At 39.1% G+C, this 21,380-nt stretch overlaps 1 protein-coding gene and 1 long non-coding RNA gene across 2 annotated transcripts in view; one reads left to right on the top strand and one right to left on the bottom strand.

Moving 5' to 3' along the window:
- The window catches only part of LOC126412612 (mediator of RNA polymerase II transcription subunit 7), a 34,141-nt gene extending 27,847 nt beyond the window's left edge, over positions 1–6,294 (bottom strand). The window contains exons 1-2 of the mRNA XM_050082280.1: positions 6,149–6,294; positions 5,543–5,744 (exon numbers count right to left, since the gene is read on the bottom strand). Of these exons, the coding sequence (XP_049938237.1) occupies positions 5,543–5,731 (189 nt within the window). The 5' untranslated portion in view covers positions 5,732–5,744; positions 6,149–6,294. The remainder of the gene's footprint in view (positions 1–5,542; positions 5,745–6,148) is intronic.
- Positions 6,295–6,488: 194 nt separating this feature from the next.
- Positions 6,489–21,380, top strand: part of LOC126412610 (uncharacterized) — a 404,849-nt gene continuing 389,957 nt past the window's right edge. The window contains exons 1-2 of the long non-coding RNA XR_007575323.1: positions 6,489–6,625; positions 7,345–7,530. This is a non-coding gene — a long non-coding RNA (uncharacterized LOC126412610). The remainder of the gene's footprint in view (positions 6,626–7,344; positions 7,531–21,380) is intronic.

The following is a 21,380-nucleotide window of genomic DNA, read 5'->3' as shown; positions in this document are numbered from 1 at the left end:
TTTCCTTTACTGCTTGCTCAATATACAGATTGAACAACATCGGGGAGAGGCTACAACCCTGTCTTACTCCCTTCCCAACCACTGCTTCCCTTTCATGTCCCTCGACTCTTATAACTGCCATCTGGTTTCTGTACAAATTGTAAATAGCCTTTTGCTCCCTGTATTTTACCCCTGCCACCTTTAGAATTTGAAAGAGAGTATTCCAGTCAACATTGTCAAAAGCTTTCTCCAAGTCTACAAATGCTAGAAACATAGGTTTGCCTTTCCTTAATCTTTCTTCTAAGATAAGTCGTAAGGTCAGTATTGCCTCACGTGTTCCAGTGTTTCTACGGAATCCAAACTGATCTTCCCCGAGGTTGGCTTCTACTAGTTTTTCCATTCGTCTGTAAAGAATTCGTGTTAGTATTTTGCAGCTGTGACTTATTAAGCTGATAGTTCGATAATTTTCACATCTGTCAACACCTGCTTTCTTTGGGATTGGAATTATTATATTCTTCTTGAAGTCTGAGGGTATTTCGCCTGTTTCATACATCTTGCTCACCAGATGGTAGAGTTTTGTCAGGACTGGCTCTCCCACGGCCGTCAGTAGTTCCAATGGAATATTGTCTACTCCGGGGACCTTGTTTCGACTCAGGTCTTTCAGTGCTCTGTCAAACTCTTCACGCAGTATCGTATCTCCCATTTCATCTTCATCTACATCCTCTTCCATTTCCATAATATTGTCCTCAAGTACATCGCCCTTGTATAGACCCTCTATATACTCCTTCCACCTTTCTGCTTTCCCTTCTTTGCTTAGAACTGGGTTTCCATCTGAGCTCTTGATATTCATACAAGTCGTTCTCTTATCTCCAAAGGTCTCTTTAATTTTCCTGCAGGCAGTATCTATCTTACCCCTAGTGAGATAGGCCTCTACATCCTTACATTTGTCCTCTAGCCATCCCTGCTTAGCCATTTTGCACTTCCTGTCGATCTCATTTTTGAGACGTTTGTATTCCTTTTTGCCTGTTTCACTTACTGCATTTTTATATTTTCTCCTTTCATCAATTAAATTCAATATTTCTTCTGTTACCCAAGGATTTCTACTAGCCCTCGTCTTTTTACCTACTTGATCCTCTGCTGCCTTCACTACTTCATCCCTCAAAGCTACCCATTCTTCTTCTACTGTATTTATTTCCCCCATTCCCTTTATTTGCTCCCTTATGCTCTCCCTGAATCTCTGTACAACCTCTGGTTCTTTTAGTTTATCCAGGTCCCATCTCCTTAAATTCCCACCTTTTTGCAGTTTCTTCAGTTTTAATCTACAGGTCATAACCAATAGATTGTGGTCAGAGTCCACATCTGCCCCTGGAAATGTCTTACAATTTAAAACCTGGTTCCTAAATCTCTGTCTTACCATTATATAATCTATCTGATACCTTTTAGTATCTCCAGGGTTCTTCCATGTAAACAACCTTCTTTCATGATTCTTAAACCAAGTGTTAGTTATGATTATGTTGTGCTCTGTGCAAAATTCTACCAGGCGGCTTCCTCTTTCATTTCTGTCCCCCAATCCATATTCACCTACTATGTTTCCTTCTCTCCCTTTTCCTACACTCGAATTCCAGTCGCCCATGACTATTAAATTTTCGTCTCCCTTCACAATCTGAATAATTTCTTTTATTTCATCATACATTTCTTCAATTTCTTCGTCATCTGCAGAGCTAGTTGGCATATAAACTTGTACTACTGTAGTAGGTGTGGGCTTCATGTCTATCTTGGCCACAATAATGCGTCCACTATGCTGTTTGTAGTAGCTTACCCGCATTCCTATTTTCCTATTCATTATTAAACCTACTCCTACTCACCTTAGGGGGAAAAAAGGACGGGTATACACTTGCACACACACACATATCCATCCACACATATACAGACACAAGCAGACAAGGCCTTTGAATATGTCTGCTTGTGTGTGTGTGTGTGTGTGTGTGTGTGTGTGTGTGTGTGTGTGATGGAATTTTTGAAATTCTTATACTGAGCAGCTGAATCATCACTAAAGTAATAAATGTTCTTAATATTTTCAGTCTTTGTCTTTAAATAGTTTATCAACTTTATTTGAAGGAAATGGAAAGCAAAGGTATTATGAGAGAACAGTCGCTGACCATACAAATGCTAATATTCTGACATTCTTTGCCATCGAAATAGACATCAGAGGGATGAAATGTGGCCTGACTATTCTTCCAATGGAATCCTTGCACAGTATCCAGAACAACAAATGAATAACTCTCAGCAAAATCTATCAATATAATTAATTCATTTTCTGCAAGATTTCTTTTTAGCTGCTTAAGATATAAACTTTGCTGTTCTGACACAAAGTGACGGCTTCTTAAACTGGTAATTTTCAAAATTAATGACTCCATGAAATCTTCAAAAGTTCTCTGGCAAGTCTCCAATGTGTCTCTGCCAGCACGGACCCACTGCTTGTATTCCATTGTTTCTCCAGGTTCATAGTCTTTAAGAGTCTTCAAGAAAAGCCTCTAGTCGCATTTTTCCTGGACATTCCTCACAATATTGGAGCATACATTTTTTTAAATTCCAAACTGCGTACAGTTTTTTCATTAAATCCTTGTAGTCATCTTGAACGGATGTTGCTGAAGCCAACATTAATTTGACATTTTGATGAATTGCACATACACATACTGAATGTGATCCATGGATATGACCGATAAATTGAACAGTTTTCGGCTGTGGGGAATGATGGGTGACACTGCTACATCACTCATCAAATTTTTGCAGCTCTTTGGACTACTGGCCGAGCTGGTTAAGTGCTCTGTATGTGGTGAGTATATGAAGTTAACAAAAGTTCCAGCGTCTTGGACCAGGGACAGCTATATGTGGAGGTGCCAGCGTGACAAAGTTTGGCGCTCCATTCGCTGGGGTACCTGGTTTCAGAAGTCTAGGTTGGGCATGCGTGAAATTGTGTTGATGAGTTACCATTTTTGTTACCAGTCCTCACACAGTTTTTGCGCGCATGAGGTGGGTGTGAGTGAGCGAACGGTCCTTGATTGGTATTCTTTTTGTCGGGAGGTCTGTTCAGAATTCTCTAAATACAGGGGTAAGTTGGGTGGGTCTGGAGTAAAAGTTGAGATTGATGAGTCACAGTTTGGTAGGTGGAAGTATGGGAGGGATAAGCCTGTGATTGGTTTATGGGTGTGGAGGGGCTGTGGTATCGGGGTCTGATTCTTCTGAGAGTGTGTTTAGGGTTGTGGAAAATCGTAAAAAGAGGGAGTTAGCGGAGTTGAGTCAAGATTATGCAGAACAGGGGAGTACGGTAGTTTCTGATGGGTTTGTGTCTTATAGTGGGTTGGGTCGGGAGGGTTACAATCATTTAGTTGTTAATCACAACGTAGAGTTCAAAAAGGGGAGAGTGGGGCCTGTACAAATACTATAGAGGGATTTTGGGGGGGAGGGGGGGGCTGTTAAATCTGTAATAGGGAAGGGGAAGAGGCGTTCTTCCAACCTTCAGGCTCATTTATATGAGTACTGTTGGCTGAAGAGCGTACTGTATTTTTAGGGTTTTCGTAAGGGCTGCTAGTAAGATGTACAGACCCAGGGTTGTGAGTTAGTGAGGTTTGGGGAAGGGGGGGGGGGGGGTTAGGTTTGGGGAGGAAGGTGGGTGGGGGATGGTTGTGGCTTTTTGTTTTTGTTGTGGAGGATTCACTTTGTTGTACCTTTTTTTAGTTGTAGGCTGTGTATGGTTTTTGTTTTGTTTTTGGTTAGTGTTTGTTTCTTTGGTTTTGATTTTTTGAGGGAGGAGGGGTGTGGGGGGAGGGGGTTGTGAAGTTAGTTTGTAGTTTATTCTGTTTGTGTGTGTGGGGGTGGGGCGGGGGCTGTGTGTGATTATGGTGTCCGATCTAGTAGGCAGCGCCAAAGCTTTCATGTGGTGAGTTTTTGTTTATTTTTCTTCATGTTTTTATCTCGTTAGATGATATGTGGATCATGCATCGGGGGGGGGGGGGGGGGGAGTTGTGTTGTGTTGCTGGTATTGGTGAGTTCGTTTTGTGTGTTGTTGTTTACCCTGTGAGGTTAAGGGAAGTGTTCGATTCCCGATTTGGTGTTTTCTTGTAGTTTTTGAGGTAGTGATGATTGTGGATGGGGTTGTAGGTTTTGGGGTTTATGAACTTGTATCGGTAGTTTCCGTTGACCTATATAGGTCAAGGGAAGAGTTCGATTCCATTGGATATTGTTTCTAGATGATTTTGCGAATGTTGTGGTTAGTTCACTTTACTGGTTTTGTCATTTGGTTTAATGGCGTATGTTTATTGTGAGTTTGTCCCCACCCAAAAACCCCCAATTTCCCCCGCTTTTCCCGTTAGTTTCATTATATTATAGGAGGAATACGTGTTTGATGGTTTTTCGATCTATTTTCATGTTTGTTGTCATGTTTATGTAATGACCGTCATAGTCGAGATATGGGAGTAGTTGTGAATGGTCGTTTCCGCCATAGTGGTGACGTCACTGGTCTAAGCAAACGGATGGAATCGGACATTTCCATTAGCCCGAAGTTCAGACATAATTGGCTAAAACCATGGCTCTCAGCATAGCAAGACGAATTTTTTTAGCCACTTTAGAGGCTTGTAGCTAAATTTTTTGTTGTTGTTGTGATGGTCTTCAGTCCTGAGACTGGCTTGATGCAGCATTCCATGCTACTCTATCCTGTGCAAGCTTCTTCATCTCCCAGTATTTACTGCAACCTACATCCTTCTGAATCTGCTTATGTATTCATCTCTGGTCTCCCTCTATGATATTTACCCTCCGCGCTGTCCTCCAATACTAAATTGGCGATCCCTTTATGCCTCAGAACATGTCCTACCAACCGATCCCTTCTTCTAGTCAAGTTGTGCCACAGACTCCTCTTCTCCCCAATTCTATTCAATACCTCCTCATTAGTTATATGATCTACCCATCTAATCTTAAGCATTCTTCCGTAGCACCACATTTCGAAAGCTTCTATTCTCTTCTTGTCCAAATTATTTATTGTCCATGTTTCATTTCCATATATGGCTACACTCCATACAAATACTTTCAGAAATGACTTCCTGTCATTTAAATCTATACTCGATGTTAACAAATTTCTCTTCTTCAGAAACGCTTTCCTTGCCATTGCTAAATTTAAGTATGGCTAAATCCCTAATTTTTGCCATGGTGTGATTCAGCATAAAAATTTTTCTATGTACATCAAAGCAAATGACCGAATGATTGCTAGAACTTTTAAAAAAGCCTAGCAAAGTTGGCACATTTGCACCTTCATACATGATATGGAGGTGAGTAGCCTCTCTTTAAAATCCCCTACGAATTCAATCAGTGAAGATACTTGTCTGAAACTTGGTATATAATCATCAAAGACCATGTAGATAGAACCTTCACACCAAATTTCATTAGATTTATAGATGGTCGAGTGGGGCCATTTTTTAATATTGGTCCCTTTGACTTGGGATGACCCAACATTCACCATTTTTATTAATTTATTTTTTAAGGAACTTTTCATGAATTTGTGGTACATTACCTGACTTTCCAATGGCCGGATAATGACGTCTTCTGCAGTGAATGGGTTACCAAACATGGAGTAATTGTCATGTATTGGTGGTGGTGGTCTTGGGGCACGTCCTCTTCGAATGTTTTCATCTGTGTATTGGCTGATGTACTGGACCGGTGGTAATGGCAGTGAACTAACCTGGGCCGTTTCCGATGCCATGGTAGGTTATTTACTGCAAAACAATACATGTATTCGATGAATATGGATAGCTTAACACTGATGTTAACCTATCCGTCAGACATCTAACTGCTCTCCCCCTGGGTCGACAATTTATTACATTTGAATGAATGTCTTCTATGAGACTGTTCTCCCAAGATATATATAATTTTAACTATCTGCTGCGATATTACGAAACGCGATTTTCTGCATGCAAATACTAAGTGTGAGTTTTCACTTGCTTCTATGCGGAGCAGGTATCAGTATCACGAGGTCTACGTTGAATGTTGTTCATTCGTACAATTATAATTTCACAATAAATCATTAGTAACTTCGTGTTAAGCGGCTCTACTATTACACACCACGAGTACAAAAGTTTATATATTTACAAAAGTGATAACAGAAATCGCAAGAACTGACCTTTTCCCGTAAGCTGACTCTAAACGAAAAGCCATGCATTTTCGTTGCAGTGTTTACTATAACAAAACAATTGACTGATTCAAAACATGCTTCCGCACGTAAACTGCAGACAGCAATTGTTTTGAAGACTGCTTTAGTCGACTGTGAACTTGGATAATAATTATGAACTTGTGCCATTTCCATTTCACGAAGGGCTTGACATGTTTTTCAAACTGTGTAAATAAAATAAAATAAACATTCTTGAATCGATGGTGCATAGCATGCTAATGACTTGTATAGGTCGTACATTCGGGTGACGTTGTACGTATATTTCCGACTTCCTCGTACGTACGAAGTTGAATGAAAATATTGTAGTCGTATGCTGAATGGAAGTTTGAATGAGAAATCTGAAAAAGCAAACTTTTGCTGGAGTAATTTAATGATGTAGAGTTTCGTGAAATCTAGTACAGCTGGGTTTCCTGTATAAGAAAAAGTGATGTAAGTTAAATGACAATCAAACCTGTTTATATGCGGTTGAAATGTCAAAACACGTTGTCCCATATTTTGACATCTATATGTCCATATGATTTGATGTTCCTTCTCAGTGTGTATGATAAACCCCAAAAGAATTATTGCATAGTGAAAAATTACGCAAAAGCAATAGAACTATTGCCTCCAAAAGATTTTGAAATGTTAACTCATAGCTTAGAGATACTTGTCTAAGAAATGACCGAAGATGCAGCATATTTGAGAAGTTATCTGTCAAAATAAACTATAAACCTAAATACATACGTACAAAACAAAACATTTGGGGAAATAATGTGCCATTGTTTTCACTTTGAGGAACTGTATCATTTTGAACAAATACATGACTTATATTTTGACAAATTGTTAAGAACAATTCGCATAAATGCCTATAGCAAGATTTTTGAGCAAATTTTCAGTGAGAAACACCCATAAATTGCACTGATAAATGGCACCGTTTACCTACCTTGGGTAGTTGCTTACTCATTAACATTAATCATGATCTTTGCAGAATCGTGAGAGAAAACCTAATGTTATCCTTTATTTCACATATATTCCCATGGTTTTTAGGAGTTATTATTTGTTCAAGGAACGGTGCCATTTCAGTAGGCCTACTTATTTGTCTAACTGTATTCAGATGCAGATTTCCAAATTTTGTAGCTAGTAACCAATGAGTTGTGGAACATTCACAGATTTATTTGGTGCTTCTACATGGTGGTCAAACTATGGCAGGAAAAGATGGTGCAGATGAAGTAGTTAAACAAGGTTTGATGATAAAACGGTCTCAAAATAAAAAGAGATTCACACCAGTGAATTACAAGCAGCGATGGTTCGTCCTCACAAGGCGTTTTTTGATATATTACGACAGTGATGGCGAGGTGAGTACCTTTTACTGTGTTTCATTGTACTGTTACTATATCATAACAGCTAAAATTATGAAATGTGATTTCTCATTGTATAGCACGTTCAGATGCACCCACAAAGTAATCTTACAATTAGAGAAGAGTTGACATTTACATTATGACCTTCACCTATTTCTTCTCATTTCAGTATTTGTGTAAACAAAACTAAATGCTTCTCTTGATTCTGTGTGCTATTTTGTAAAGAAATTTCTTAGAAACAGAAGCTCTGTGTATGTTTTCGGGTATGTTCAATTATATTTTACCAAGATGCCTTGTAACACAACTAAATACTTAAACCTCTGTTGAGTTTGCCTATTATGTCAAGTTAGTGACTTGACACAATCCATTGAAAGAAACTTCATCTAAAATGATGAAAATATTTCCAGTTTTTGTATCATCATGCTTAACGATGTTGAGAAGAATTTTATTCATCAGCTTTGAGAAGTCACAAATCCATCAAATACTTATTGGCGTAATTCAGCATTATTTCACTTTGTGATTTAAGTTGACAAGAAATGGAAACAAAACAGGATACATGAATGTTTTAATCAGTTCTAAGAATTATCACCTGCAACCTGTGAACATTATAATAATACTGATATATGGGTGTCATGTATTTTCATGTACTCAAATCACGGGATATTCCCCTTGTTTAATTCTTACATTACTTAAAAGATAAGTGGTGTAGACATTATTGTCAGTGGTGTTGTGATACAGCTGAAGTCACTAAAATTGAACAAAGCTCCAGGGTCCGACTGTGCCCTTATCAGATTCTGTACCAGATTTGTGGCTGAGTATGCCCCTCTTGTAACCATAATCTACCAAAGATCTGTGGTAGATTATGGATGGGGAGGAGAGAATGTGCCAATGATAGGGAGAACACATGGATCACACGAGTCTATAAGGAAGGTAGCAGAAATCATCCACAAAGCTACCCTCTAGTATTCCCAATGTCCAGTTGTTGTAAACTCTTAGAACATATTCTGAGATCAAACATAATGAGGCATCTCAAACAGAAGAGGTCCACCATTATGAGCAGCAAGGATTCCAAGAATATCAATCATGTGTAACGTGACTTGCATTGTTCCCTTTTAACATCTTGAAAGTCATGGAACAAGGAAGTCAGGTAGCTGTAGTGTCTTGATTTCTGAAAGGGTTTGACTTGCTATCACATCTACACTTATTATTGAAAGTACGATTGTGTGGGATATCAAGCAGAATTTGTGACTGGATTGCGCATTTGTTGTAAGGGAGAACGTAACATGTTGTCTTAGATGGAGAGTCATCAACAGATGTAGAAGTAACTTCAGGTGTGCCCCAGGGAGGTGCACTGGGATCCTATCTGTGCATGTTGTATATTAATGATCTTGCTGACAACATTAATAGTAACCTATAACTTTTCGGATGTGACACATTTATCTATAATGAAGTACTGTGTGAAAAAAGAGCAGAAATATTCATTCAGATTTTGACAAAATATCAACTGGTGTAAAATGGTGGCAACTTTCTTTAATTGTGCAGAAATGTAAAATTGTTCACTTCACAAAACTTAAAATATAGTACCCTGCGACTACAGTATCAATGAGACGCAATTGGAAACATTCAACACTCACAAATACCTGGGAATAACAATTTGTAGTTGCTCTAGTTTGAAATTGAGTGGAAGTGTTTGTTACACTGTGAAAACAGTGTAGGTGACATAAATTATGGCTGTACTTTACAAAATGTATTTGTATTTATTGTTCAGCTAATTCAATCTTTACAGTGTGTAGCCTCTTTAACATTATGCTAACAAACGCAGTTCAGTCAATTGTTCAGTGCCTCTCAGTCTCTTGCCATCCCCTGTCTGTTGAAGCAGGCAACATTTCCTCAGTTCTTTATCCCAATGGTTGGTTGATCTTTCTGTGGGACTCCACTCTGGTACTGCCTTTGTCCATCTTCCATTATTTCTTCATGCAATTGTTGTGCTCATTTCATTACTCCTTTCACAGCATCCTGTTATTGCTCTTATTTTTTCATATTTTATCCAATCTTTTGTAGTCAAACCTAGGAGTGACTTTTTCATAGTTCTTCGCGTGCACACTCACGCACGCACGCGCGCGCGCGCGCGCGCACACACACACACACACACACACACACACACATTTTGAACAGAAAAGTAGTTAGCCTGGGGACACTTATGTCCAATTATAAAGTGGTCACCACTAAAAATGATCTGGTCACTTTTTCTTTAAAAAATTTTTATATTCACATTTCAGGTGCAGCCCATCTTCAGAACATCAAATGGAATAGCCTTCATTCAAAGTCTGGAATCATTTGTGTTTGTTTTTGCCTTCAGTGCTCAATTAGCTATCCACGTGATTGAGTTCTGACATAATATAAAATTGAATATTGCCTATGCTAGGGTTCTTATATTCTGTGTTGCCCACCCGGTTGTCCGTGCGGTCTAACGCACGGCTTTCCAGGCGGGAAGGAGCGCTGGTCCCCGGCATAAATCTGCCTGGCGGTTTTGTGTCGAGGTCCGGTGAACCGGCCAGTCTGTGGATGGTTTTTAGGCGGTTTTACATCTGCCTCAGCGAATGCGGGCTGGTTCCTCTTATTCCAACTCAGCTACACTATGTTGGTGATTGCTGCACAAACAAGTTCTCCATGTACGCGTACACCACCATTACTCTACCATGCAAACATAGGGGTTACACTCGTCTGGTGTGAGACGTTCCCTGGGGGGTCCACCGGGGGCCGAACCGCACAATAACCCGGGGTTCGGTGTGGGGCGGCAGAGGGGTGAAGTGGACTGCAGTAGTCGTTGTTGGGTTGCGGACCACTGTGGCTGCTGCAGGGATGGAGCCTCTCCATCGTTTCTAGGTCCCCGGTTAACATATATATATATATATATATATATATATATATATATATATATATATATATATATATATATATATATAATGGAAGGAAACATTCCACGTGGGAAAAATTATATATAAAAACAAAGATGAGGTGACTTACCGAACAGTGTGGATGGATATGTGCGTGTGTGCGAGTGTATACCTGTCCTTTTTTCCCCCTAAGGTAAGTCTTTCCGCTCCCGGGATTGGAATGACTCCTTACCCTCTCCCTTAAAACCCACTTCCTTTCGTCTTCCCCTCTCCTTCCCTCTTTCCTGGTGAGGCAACAGTTTGTTGCGAAAGCTTGAATTTTGTGTGGATGTTTGTGTTTGTTTGTGTGTCTATCGACCTGCCAGCGCTTTTGTTCGGTAAGTCACCTCATATATATATATATATATAAGATGAGGTGACTTACCGAACAAAAGCGCTGGCAGGTCGATAGACACACAAACAAACATACACACAAAATTCAAGCTTTCGCAACAAACTGTTGCCTTATCAGGAAAGAGGGAAGGAGAGGGGAAGACGAAAGGAAGTGGGTTTTAAGGGAGAGGGTAAGGAGTCATTCCAATCCCGGGAGCGGAAAGACTTACCTTAGGGGGAAAAAAGGACAGGTATACACTCGCACACACGCACATATCCATCCACACATACAGACACAAGCAGACATATTTAAAGACAAAGAGTTTGGGCAGAGATGTCAGTCGAGGCAGAAGTGTAGAGGCAAAGAAGTTGTTGAAAGACAGGTGAGGTATGAGTGGCGGCAACTTGAAATTAGCGGAGATTGAGGCCTGGCAGATGACGGGAAGAGAGGATATACTGAAGGGCAAGTTCCCATCTCCGGAGTTCGGATAGGTTGGTGTTGGTGGGAAGTATCCAGATAACCCGGACGGTGTAACACTGTGCCAAGATGTGCTGGCTGTGCACCAAGGCATGTTTAGCCACAGGGTGATCCTCATTACCAACAAACACTGTCTGCCTGTGTCCATTCATGCGAATGGACAGTTTGTTGCTGGTCATTCCCACATAGAATGCATCACAGTGTAGGCAGGTCAGTTGGTAAATCACGTGGGTGCTTTCACACGTGGCTCTGCCTCTGATCGTGTACACCTTCCGGGTTACAGGACTGGAGTAGGTGGTGGTGGGAGGGTGCATGGGACAGGTTTTGCATCGGGGGCGGTTACAAGGATAGGAGCCAGAGGGTAGGGAAGGTGGTTTGGGGATTTCATAGGGATGAACTAACAGGTTACGAAGGTTAGGTGGACGGCGGAAAGACACTCTTGGCGGAGTGGGGAGGATTTCATGAAGGATGGATCTCATTTCTGGGCAGGATTTAAGGAAGTCGTATCCCTGCTGGAGAGCCACATTCAGAGTCTGGTCCAGTCCCGGAAAGTATCCTGTCACAAGTGGGGCACTTTTGTGGTTCTTCTGTGGGGGATTCTGGGTTTGAGGGGACGAGGAAGTGGCTCTGGTTATTTGCTTCTGTACCAGGTCGGGAGGGTAGTTGCGGGATGCGAAAGCTGTTTTCAGGTTGTTGGTGTAATGATTCAGGGATTCCAGACTGGAACAGATTCGTTTGCCACGAAGACCTAGGCTGTAGGGAAGGGACCGTTTGATGTGGAATGGGTGGCAGCTGTCATAATGGAGGTACTGTTGCTTGTTGGTGGGTTTGATGTGGACGGACGTGTGAAGTTGGCCATTGGACAGGTGGAGGTCAACGTCAAGGAAAGTGGCATGGGATTTGGAGTAGGACCAGGTGAAACTGATGGAACCAAAGGAGTTGAGGTTGGAGAGGAAATTCTGGAGTTCTTCTTCACTGTGAGTCCAGATCATGAAGATGTCATCAATAAATCTGTACCAAACTTTGGGTTGGCAGACTTGGGTAACCAAGAAGGCTTCCTCTAAGCGACCCATGAATAGGTTGGCGTACGAGGGGGCCATCCTGGTGCCCATGGCTGTTCCCTTTAATTGTTGGTCAACAAACACACACACACACACACACACACACACACACACACACACACACACACACATCCATCCACACATATACAGACACAAGCAGACATATTTGTCTCTAAATATGTCTGCTTGTGTCTGTATATGTGTGGGAATGCAACTACTGTCTACTGTATTTATGTAGCCAACAGATGCACAGTTGCATTGCACAGTACTTTACTTTCACTGTTCACAACCCCCATATACACACTTATATGGCCAGTGCACTGTCGTTTAAACTTTCGATAAGACTCATTAATAGTTTTCAGGCAAACATCCACATACTGCTACAATAGTTTCCTGTTGAACATCTACGAGCAGCAAAAACCTAACCACAAAGTACACAGTTCTTGAAGCATAGAAAGGTATGTATGGAGCAGACAATGTCATTGTTTTAACACATGGCCTAATTGCGTAATACTTATTTCACAGTTACATTGAAGCATTGTTGTTCTAACCAGCACAGGTTTCTCATCTGAAACTAGGGTGTTGACTGACTGTCTCGTGACCAAAAATCGGACCCTTATATATCTTCACAATGATAGGTGCTGAAACTACACATTGTTCGAAGTTTAATTTACAGCAATTACAATTAAAACTTAACTCATTAAATTAACTGAATACATCAAAACATTGGTTCTTTTTAACAGTTTATTGTAGTACAAGAGTTAGGCCGAATCATTTGTTTAAATGGTGAAATTAACAAATGCAAACAACACTTTTGACAAAACTGTTAATTACTTTGGAATTAATGAAGGGCTGGGTTTGCTAACATGTTTTCGAATAGAGCTAAATAGATACTTAAAGAATGCTGGTGTTTTGTCTTCCAAACATTTATAATGATTACAGAATTTATATTTGTTTATACGCCAAGAATAGAATTTAAGTTACGGAACAGTTACTGATTTCACCCTGTAACAAAAGATACTAACTAGGAACAGTCGAAATAAATTAGAAGATCAATTTTCATGCATAAAACTAAGGACAAATTAGATTGGGTGTTATATTCTTTAAAACTGAGGGCCAAGCTTTCTGTATTATGTAAATACAGATTATACGTGTGTATGTTAATGGTAATTAGTTAAAAGTGAAAAAACGAATTTAAGGAGGCAGATGGCAAAACAAGAGGGGAAATAAAATATCCCAGCTTGCTTCGTCACAACTTGGCACAGAATTGTTAAAATGACCATCATCAGCAGTTATTTCATTACAGTAGGACTATGATAATATTTTTGAAAAGTGCAACCTGTAAGGAGGTTGCAGAAATCATCAGGTCACTAAAAAGTAGAAACTGTGCTGGCTATGATTGTGTTTCTAGCAGAACATTAAAATCTTGTGCCAACTTGTTAGGATTATCCCTAAGCTGTCATTTTAATCAATCAACAGCTTGGGGAATATTTTATAACAGATTTAAACATGCTGTTGTGACACTTATCTACAGAGTTGGAGATAAGGAAACCATCTTTAATTACAGACCTGTATCACTCCTTCCAGTAATTTTAAAAGTTTTTTAGAAAGTGGCCTACGAGAGAATACTTACTCATATAATGAAGGAAAAATTGTTAGCTACCTCTCAGTTTGGCTTTTGTAGATGATTCTCCACAGAGAAAGCAATACAAACTGTGACACATGAAGTGCTAGTTGTGTTAAACAAAGAAAAACTGTCCTGTTGATGTATTCTGTGACCTTACTGAAGCCATTGATTGTTTGGATCACATAACTTTACATAGGAAACTAAAATGTTATTGTATTAATGGCATGTGTCTTGCATGGATAATCTTCCTTCAGAACAGAAAGTAGAGGCTTCCATTAGCAGACTGTGTCACAGGTATGAAATTAACTTATGAATGGAAAAACATAACATCTTGAATGTCACTGTGCACTTTGTACTTTTGTTTCTGACCTACATAATAATGATCTTCCAATAACCTCAAAGTGTGATTCACAAACTGTAATGTTTGCTGGTAACACCATCATGCTAATTGAGGGTCTGAACTCAACTTTAGCACACACAACTCAATGATATCTGAACAGATGTACACTCAGGTGACAAAAGTTATGAGATACTTCCTAATGTCCTGTCATATGTCCTTTTGACGGGCATAGTACAGCAACTCAATATGTCGTGGACTCAACAAGTCATTGGAGATCCCTTGCAGAAATATTTAGCTATGCTGCCTCTACAGCAGTCCGTAATTGCAAAAGTGTTGCTAATGCAGGATTTTGTGCGCAAACTGACCTCTCGATTATGTCCCATAAGTGTTTGATAGGTTAAATGTCAGGCGATCTGGGTGGCCAGATCATTCTCTTCAGTTGTCCAGAATGTTCTTCAATCCAATCATGAGCAATTGTGGCCCAGTGACGTGGTGCATTGTCACCTATAAAAATCCTCTCATTGTTTGGGAATGTGAAGTCCATGAATGGCTGCAGATGGTCTCTAAGTAGTCGAACATAATCATTTCCGGTCATTGATCGGTTCAGTTGGACCACAAGATCCACTCCATTCCTTGTAAACACAGCCCACCTGCATAGAGTCACCACCAGCTTGCACAGTGCCATGTCAACAACTTGGATTTGTGGCTTCATTGGGTCTGCATCACACCCAAACCCACTCATCAGCTGCTACCAACAGGAATCGTGACTCATCTGATCAGGTCACAGTTTTCCAGTTGTCTGGGGTCCAACCAATATGGTCATGAGCCCAGGAGAGTCACAGCTGGCTTTGTCGTGCTGTTAGCATAGGGACTCCTGTCTGTTGTCTGCTGCTGTAGCATATTAATGCCAAATTTTGGCACACTGTCCTAACAGATATGTTCATTGTATGCCTCTCATTGATTTCTGTAGTTATTTCATGCAGTGTTGCTTGTCTGTTAGCACTGACAATGCTGTGCAAATCCTGCTGCTCTTAGTCATTAAGTGAAAGGCATCGCCTACTGCATTGTCTGTGATGAGAGATAATGCCTGAAATTTTGTGTTCTCGGCTCCCTCTTGACACTGTGGATCTTGGAATATTGAGTTCCCTAACAATTTCCAAAATGGAATATTCCATGTGTTTAGCTCCAACTACCATTCTAGGTTCAAAGTCCATTAATTCCCACCGTGTGGCCATAATCAAGCCTGAAACCTTTTCACATGAAACACCTGAGTACAAATGACAGCTCTGCTAAAGTACTGCCCTTTTATCCGTGTGTAAGCAAAACTTCTGCCATCTGTATATGTGCACGTCGCTGTCCCATGACTTTAGTCACCTCTCCGTATGTACATATTTTCTTTGAAATATACCATTGTAGTTGTGAAAATATTAAGCTATTAATAGCTGATAAACAGCAACTGTGTGGTATAACTGAAAAGACAGAAGCTTTTTTCAAAGTATAAGCTCACTTTCTAATTTACTTGATGCCATTAAAACAGATTGAGCATGCAGAACATTAATCAGTGTGCTGATAGTTTGTTGTTTAATTCAGTATATTAAATCCATTCATTTTATGTCCTTTCCTTTTGTTAATGAATACTTTTACTTCTTCCTCATCCCTTGAGGTTCTCCTTCTTGATAAATATACAGAACACGATGAATGAATAAATGGAAGGAAATAGTGTGAATATTGATGTGAATGTGGAAAAATCAGGAGGAAAGATGACAGCCAAAACCTGATAAGTTGATGCAGATTTAGATGATTAGCATCAATTATATTGAATGAAGGAAGAATAGGGTTTGACATCTTGTGAACAGTGATGTCATTAGAGATGGAGTATTAACAACAATTTTGGAAAAAGTCATCCATTTCTTTACAAAGGAAACATTCTAGCATTTACCATTAGCAATTCAGGGTAAACCTGAATTAGAATGTCCAGACGGATGTTTGAACGACCATCATCCTGAATATCTACATGGAAATACATATTCCGAAAGCTGTTGCATAGTGCATGGCTTAGGGTACATTGTTTAAATGTTATCAATTTTCTGTCCTCTTTCAGTCATATATTGAACAAGGGGGAAAACGATTGACTCTATACCTCTGTACACATCCTAATCCCCTAAAACTTATTCTTTCGATTCCTACATAAGATTTACATTGCTGGGAGGATAATGCTCGCTCAGTCTTCTTCAAATGCATATTCTCTGTATCTACCCAACCAACATGGTCTACATCATTTTCCTTCCAAGGATTCACACTTTTAAGTTCCTGAAGCATTTCGGCTGAACTTTTGTATGGGGTGAACTGAACTGTTGATGAATCTAGCAGCATGTCTGAATTTGTTCAATGGTTGTTGTCATGCCTCTTTGCTAAGGACTCTGAACATTACCTGCCACCACAGCTGATGTTACTGACACATGCTTGTGCAGTGGCACTCGATTCAGAGGTAATCCGGTTCAAATCCTGGTGGTGGATAAAATTTTCAATTTCAGTATTTGGGCGGCACAGGGAGGAGAGGTTGTGATGTAAGGTCTTTGCATGTGCATGTCATGGATTAAATTGCAAACCTCTCTGCAGTGAGGGCTAGTGACACTGTTACACACACACACACACACACACACACACACACACACACACACACACACACACACGCGCTCAATATGAGGCCAGCATCGTACCACTGTTCCATTTTGCTTGGTTAGTCACTTAAGACAGTAGGATACATGATCACTGAGAGCTTTACGTTTGGAATGTTAAACACAGCCCACACATATAGAACAGAAGACAGAAATATGCTCTCATAGTAGCAAACCTAAGATTACATAGTTTTCTCATCCTTCCATAGTGAACTACAACAGTGTCCCATGTCTCCAGCTGTGTGTACAAACAGTGTTGCCACTGAATGTTGTCTGATTCTAGTTGTTGGTGGATGGGTATGTGATAGATAAAGGACAGTGCCATTACTTCTGTGATTTGTTAAGCAATGTTGGCAGCACATGGGATGAGCTGTGATGAGAATTATGGGGGGATGTGGTGACTGCTCTTTGTAAGCCCCAGGGAGAGAGCAGTCAGTCAGATGATGAGTTCTGTTGCAATAAGTTAAAGTAATTCTCCCAAATAGTGGTGGGAGTATTAACAACAGAATGCATAATGAATTTGGGGAAATAGTCGTAATAATAAAATAATAATTATTATTTATAATAATTATTATTTATAATAATATAACAACAATAATAATTTATAATAATAATTATTTTATTATTATGACTCTTTCTACGAATTCATTATGCATTCTGTTGTTAATAGTCCCGCCACTATTTGGGAGAATTACTTTAACTTAATGCAACAGAACTCATCATCTGTCTGTCTGTATGTAAATAATAAAATAATGTGGCTCATGATACACGGACAAAATCATTACTTGAACTGTTCATTTCAAACCTTTTCTCTTGACATCATCAGCAAGTGTAGTTGAGGCTTCACCAATCCTCTGCCATATTATCACTTTCCATCCTAATCTAGACTATGTGTGGTTTCAGTTGCCTGAAACTACAGTCATGTGTGTGAGTTGTGTTTGCGACTGTGTGTGTGTGTGTGTGTGTGTGTGTGTGTGTGTGTGTGTGAGGGGAGTGGAGGGCCGGGGTCGCGCTCTTGCGCTAATCTACACTATAGTTATAGTGTTACACTACAGATCAATTAGTCACCACAATCTTCATTAAAAAAAAAAAAAAAAAAAAAATGTGGATTTTGTGATGATAAGTGTTTAAAGGAAACTTTCAAGAGCCAACATAAACAATAATAATCAGCAACAAATATCAAATGGTTTCAATACCAGCACTCATAGTATATCGTTGCTTTTCTTATCCCCCATTAGTTAATTTGCTCCTATTGCCAATGCGAAACAGTGCGTTGCAGGCTTATGTATCGTAAATGAAAAGTGCTCAGATTGGCACTGCTGTGATTTTAGACTTTAGGCCATTTGGTAGGACAAAGCATTAGCGCTTTTTGTTCTCATCTCCCCACCCACCTTCTTTCTGAAAGTTGTACAATACATTTCATTGTCTAACACCTAAACACGATTTGCAGTTTCAATATTGTTTTGTTGAATGAATACACGGTTTTATTTCTCATTTGACAGCTTTGTTGATAGTGGGAGTAGCTGTGCACAAAATAAAATGTGCTTGACAGCACAAAATTGTTGATTTTGATTATTTTGACAATAATATAAATAATTTTCCTCTGCATCTTGTATTTTGTCATGCTGTTTCTTATTTATTACCAATACAATATTTTCATAAAATTCTTCAGGTTTGAAGCCCATGTTATATTACAAACAGTTATTACTTTCCAACATTTTGACTATACTGCAAATGGCTTTCAATAGGATATATCTTGTAATGAATTTTACGTATCCTGTTGAAGGGCAGTTACAATAGTGGCCAAAATGGCAGTACCTACACAATTTTACAGTACAACAAGGTCTGCATTCCAGTAACATTTTATGGAAACTGATTCCAACCCTGGAAGCTTACAAATTTACAGCTGTACACTATATATCATATGAAAAGTAAATTAATCTTTTCATTAATGTTTAACACTTCTTTTCATTCACAGTTTTGAACTTCAGAAAGAGATGTGAATTCTGATCCTGTATTGTTGTAGAGATAATTTCTTTGAAAACTGTAGCCATTAGTTCACATGCTTTTACTTTAAAATTATCAACTTTTACCATGTTGTGATCCTATACAGTTGCAAAGCTTGCAAACACTTTAGTGGAGGACATAGGCATAGATGAAGAAATGGTTAACAATATTAATGATATTGTGTTGGAAACTTATTGTTCAGTTTCTGAATATATTTAATTTTTTCATGCTTGCCAACTCGTTTCTGTTGACATTCTCCTGATTTGGCGAAGAAACAAAAAGATAGCCATTTGTATCATTCAAACTCTCCACTGCACCAGGATATGAGTTTTTTGGTCGTCAGTCTACCGCATGTTTGATGCAGCCAGCTATAATTTCTTCTCCTGTGCCAGTCATCTCAGACAAACATGCGAACCAATGTTACTTGTTTTATATACTCCAGTCTCTGTTTCTTTGCAACAGTTTTTTCCCCTCTACAGTGCCCTCTAGTGCTGTCAACGTTATTCCCTGATGTCTTAACAAAATGTCCTGTCATCCTGTCCCCTCTTTTGCACAGCCTTTTCCATAGATTTGTTTCCTTGCCAGTTCTGCGGAGAATCTCCCCATTTCTTATCTTATCAACCCACATAATTGTAGCATTCTGCAGTAACATCGCATTTCAAATGCTTCAACTCTGTTCTCTTCCAATTTTCCCGTATTCTGTTGTTCACATTTACACAATGCTACGTTCAAGATGCACTTTCTCAGATACATCTGTCTTTCTGAATTGTACCTCGACTGTCACTGGTGATTTGGTTGAGCTTTACTTTACTCCTTATCATTGCCAAATTATGATTTCTGTCTCTCCATGATGTATCCCATATCTCCAGGCCTTCTTAAGTATACATTCTGATTTTGTGATTTTTGAGCAGTGTTTTTGTGTTGTGAGCTGAAGTTTTTATTCTCTGTTTGCTACTGTCGAGCCTGTATTCTGCCATAACTCTGCCTATTATTCCTTTTCTGTTATAGAGTTCCACTCCCCCATAATCATTACATTGGCATCTTATGTTACCTACTGAGTTACCCATTTAGTTCCCTACATGCTTTCTCTCTACATCATCATCCTTAGCATGTGATATCAGCTTGTAAACCTGGACTGCAGTCTACAGGAATAATTAATTCCAGTGTGCTTTAATTATCTCACTAGTCAAGGTGTAACAACTTTATATGTTGTCTGGTTCAATTCATCATGCCCACCCCTTTGTCTACTAATTTTGGTGCTAAATATTATGATCACTTCCTGCTGGAAAGCTGATGAATCCAGTTATTATTGAAACTTGACTTGGTTTGTCGTGCAGATGACATGTGTTAACAAAATGTATCTATTGCTTCAAACTGAATTCGAGCAGTATTATCTCATGTCATGACATTTATATTACTGTGTTGTTCGTTCAGCTATTATTTGATGTAGTAATGTTATCTTTCAAAAGCAGCTGTGACTAAGTACACATAATACTCATTAATATTTAGAATGTAGATTGGCTACACCTTCATCTCACTTTGTAATTGACTGTAATAATGGAAACATATGACACTCATTCATCATGTTCTGTAGACCCCTATCAAGAATGAGAAACTTAAAGGATATGAACCGAGTCAAAAGAGAATCAACTGCATGAAACTAAATCTGTGCACTTTATTGAAAACTATCACTTTACTGCTTTTATAGTGATGGTGCACATGCTAGCTACATTTAACGTAATAAATTATAAGGGAAGATGCTCCTTTGGAAAGAAAGAAATCTGTGAATCCTCATTTATATTAAGTATATTGTGTTTATCTTCTAAATGCAGCTTAATATTTTCTCGGTTTCACTAAGAAAATTGTCTACATGTCTTAACATGTTCTGGAACATGATCTTTCATGCAGTGCCATTTTGGCTTTGTATGTAACTTTTGTCCATTTTCTGTCTGTAATATGCTCTCCCAATATTTTTATCTCCTTTTTTACTTGCTTCTCTGTTCCTTTGTATTTATATGTACAGGTGAACCACCTAAAACTTGCACCACAAATATTGCAGAAATGAAAAGTGCTATTGATGTGCAGTTCTCACAGAATGGATTGGTAGTCAGGGGCTTGTATTGTAAGCCAATACACAGATTGTAATAATACTTATAAAGTGTATTTTTTGTGCAAACATCACTTTTGTAAATGGAACAAAGTGTACTGACATTACAAAGTAAAAATAGAGTAAATTAGAATGTCAATGGTGTTTGTTGCAGCAATCTAGTGTGTTCATTTATGAGATATCATATTGCGTAAAGTTTCCACACTGACACTTGTTTGTGCCCTTCAACCTGCATGGTTCCTAGGTACAATGTTATTATGTTTTCTTAAGTTGCTTCGTA

This window comes from Schistocerca serialis, chromosome 7, assembly GCF_023864345.2.
Source record: "Schistocerca serialis cubense isolate TAMUIC-IGC-003099 chromosome 7, iqSchSeri2.2, whole genome shotgun sequence".
Lineage (NCBI taxonomy): Eukaryota > Metazoa > Arthropoda > Insecta > Orthoptera > Acrididae > Schistocerca > Schistocerca serialis.
Note: the sequence above shows the minus strand (reverse complement) of the source record. Positions and strands in the feature narration are given on the sequence as shown.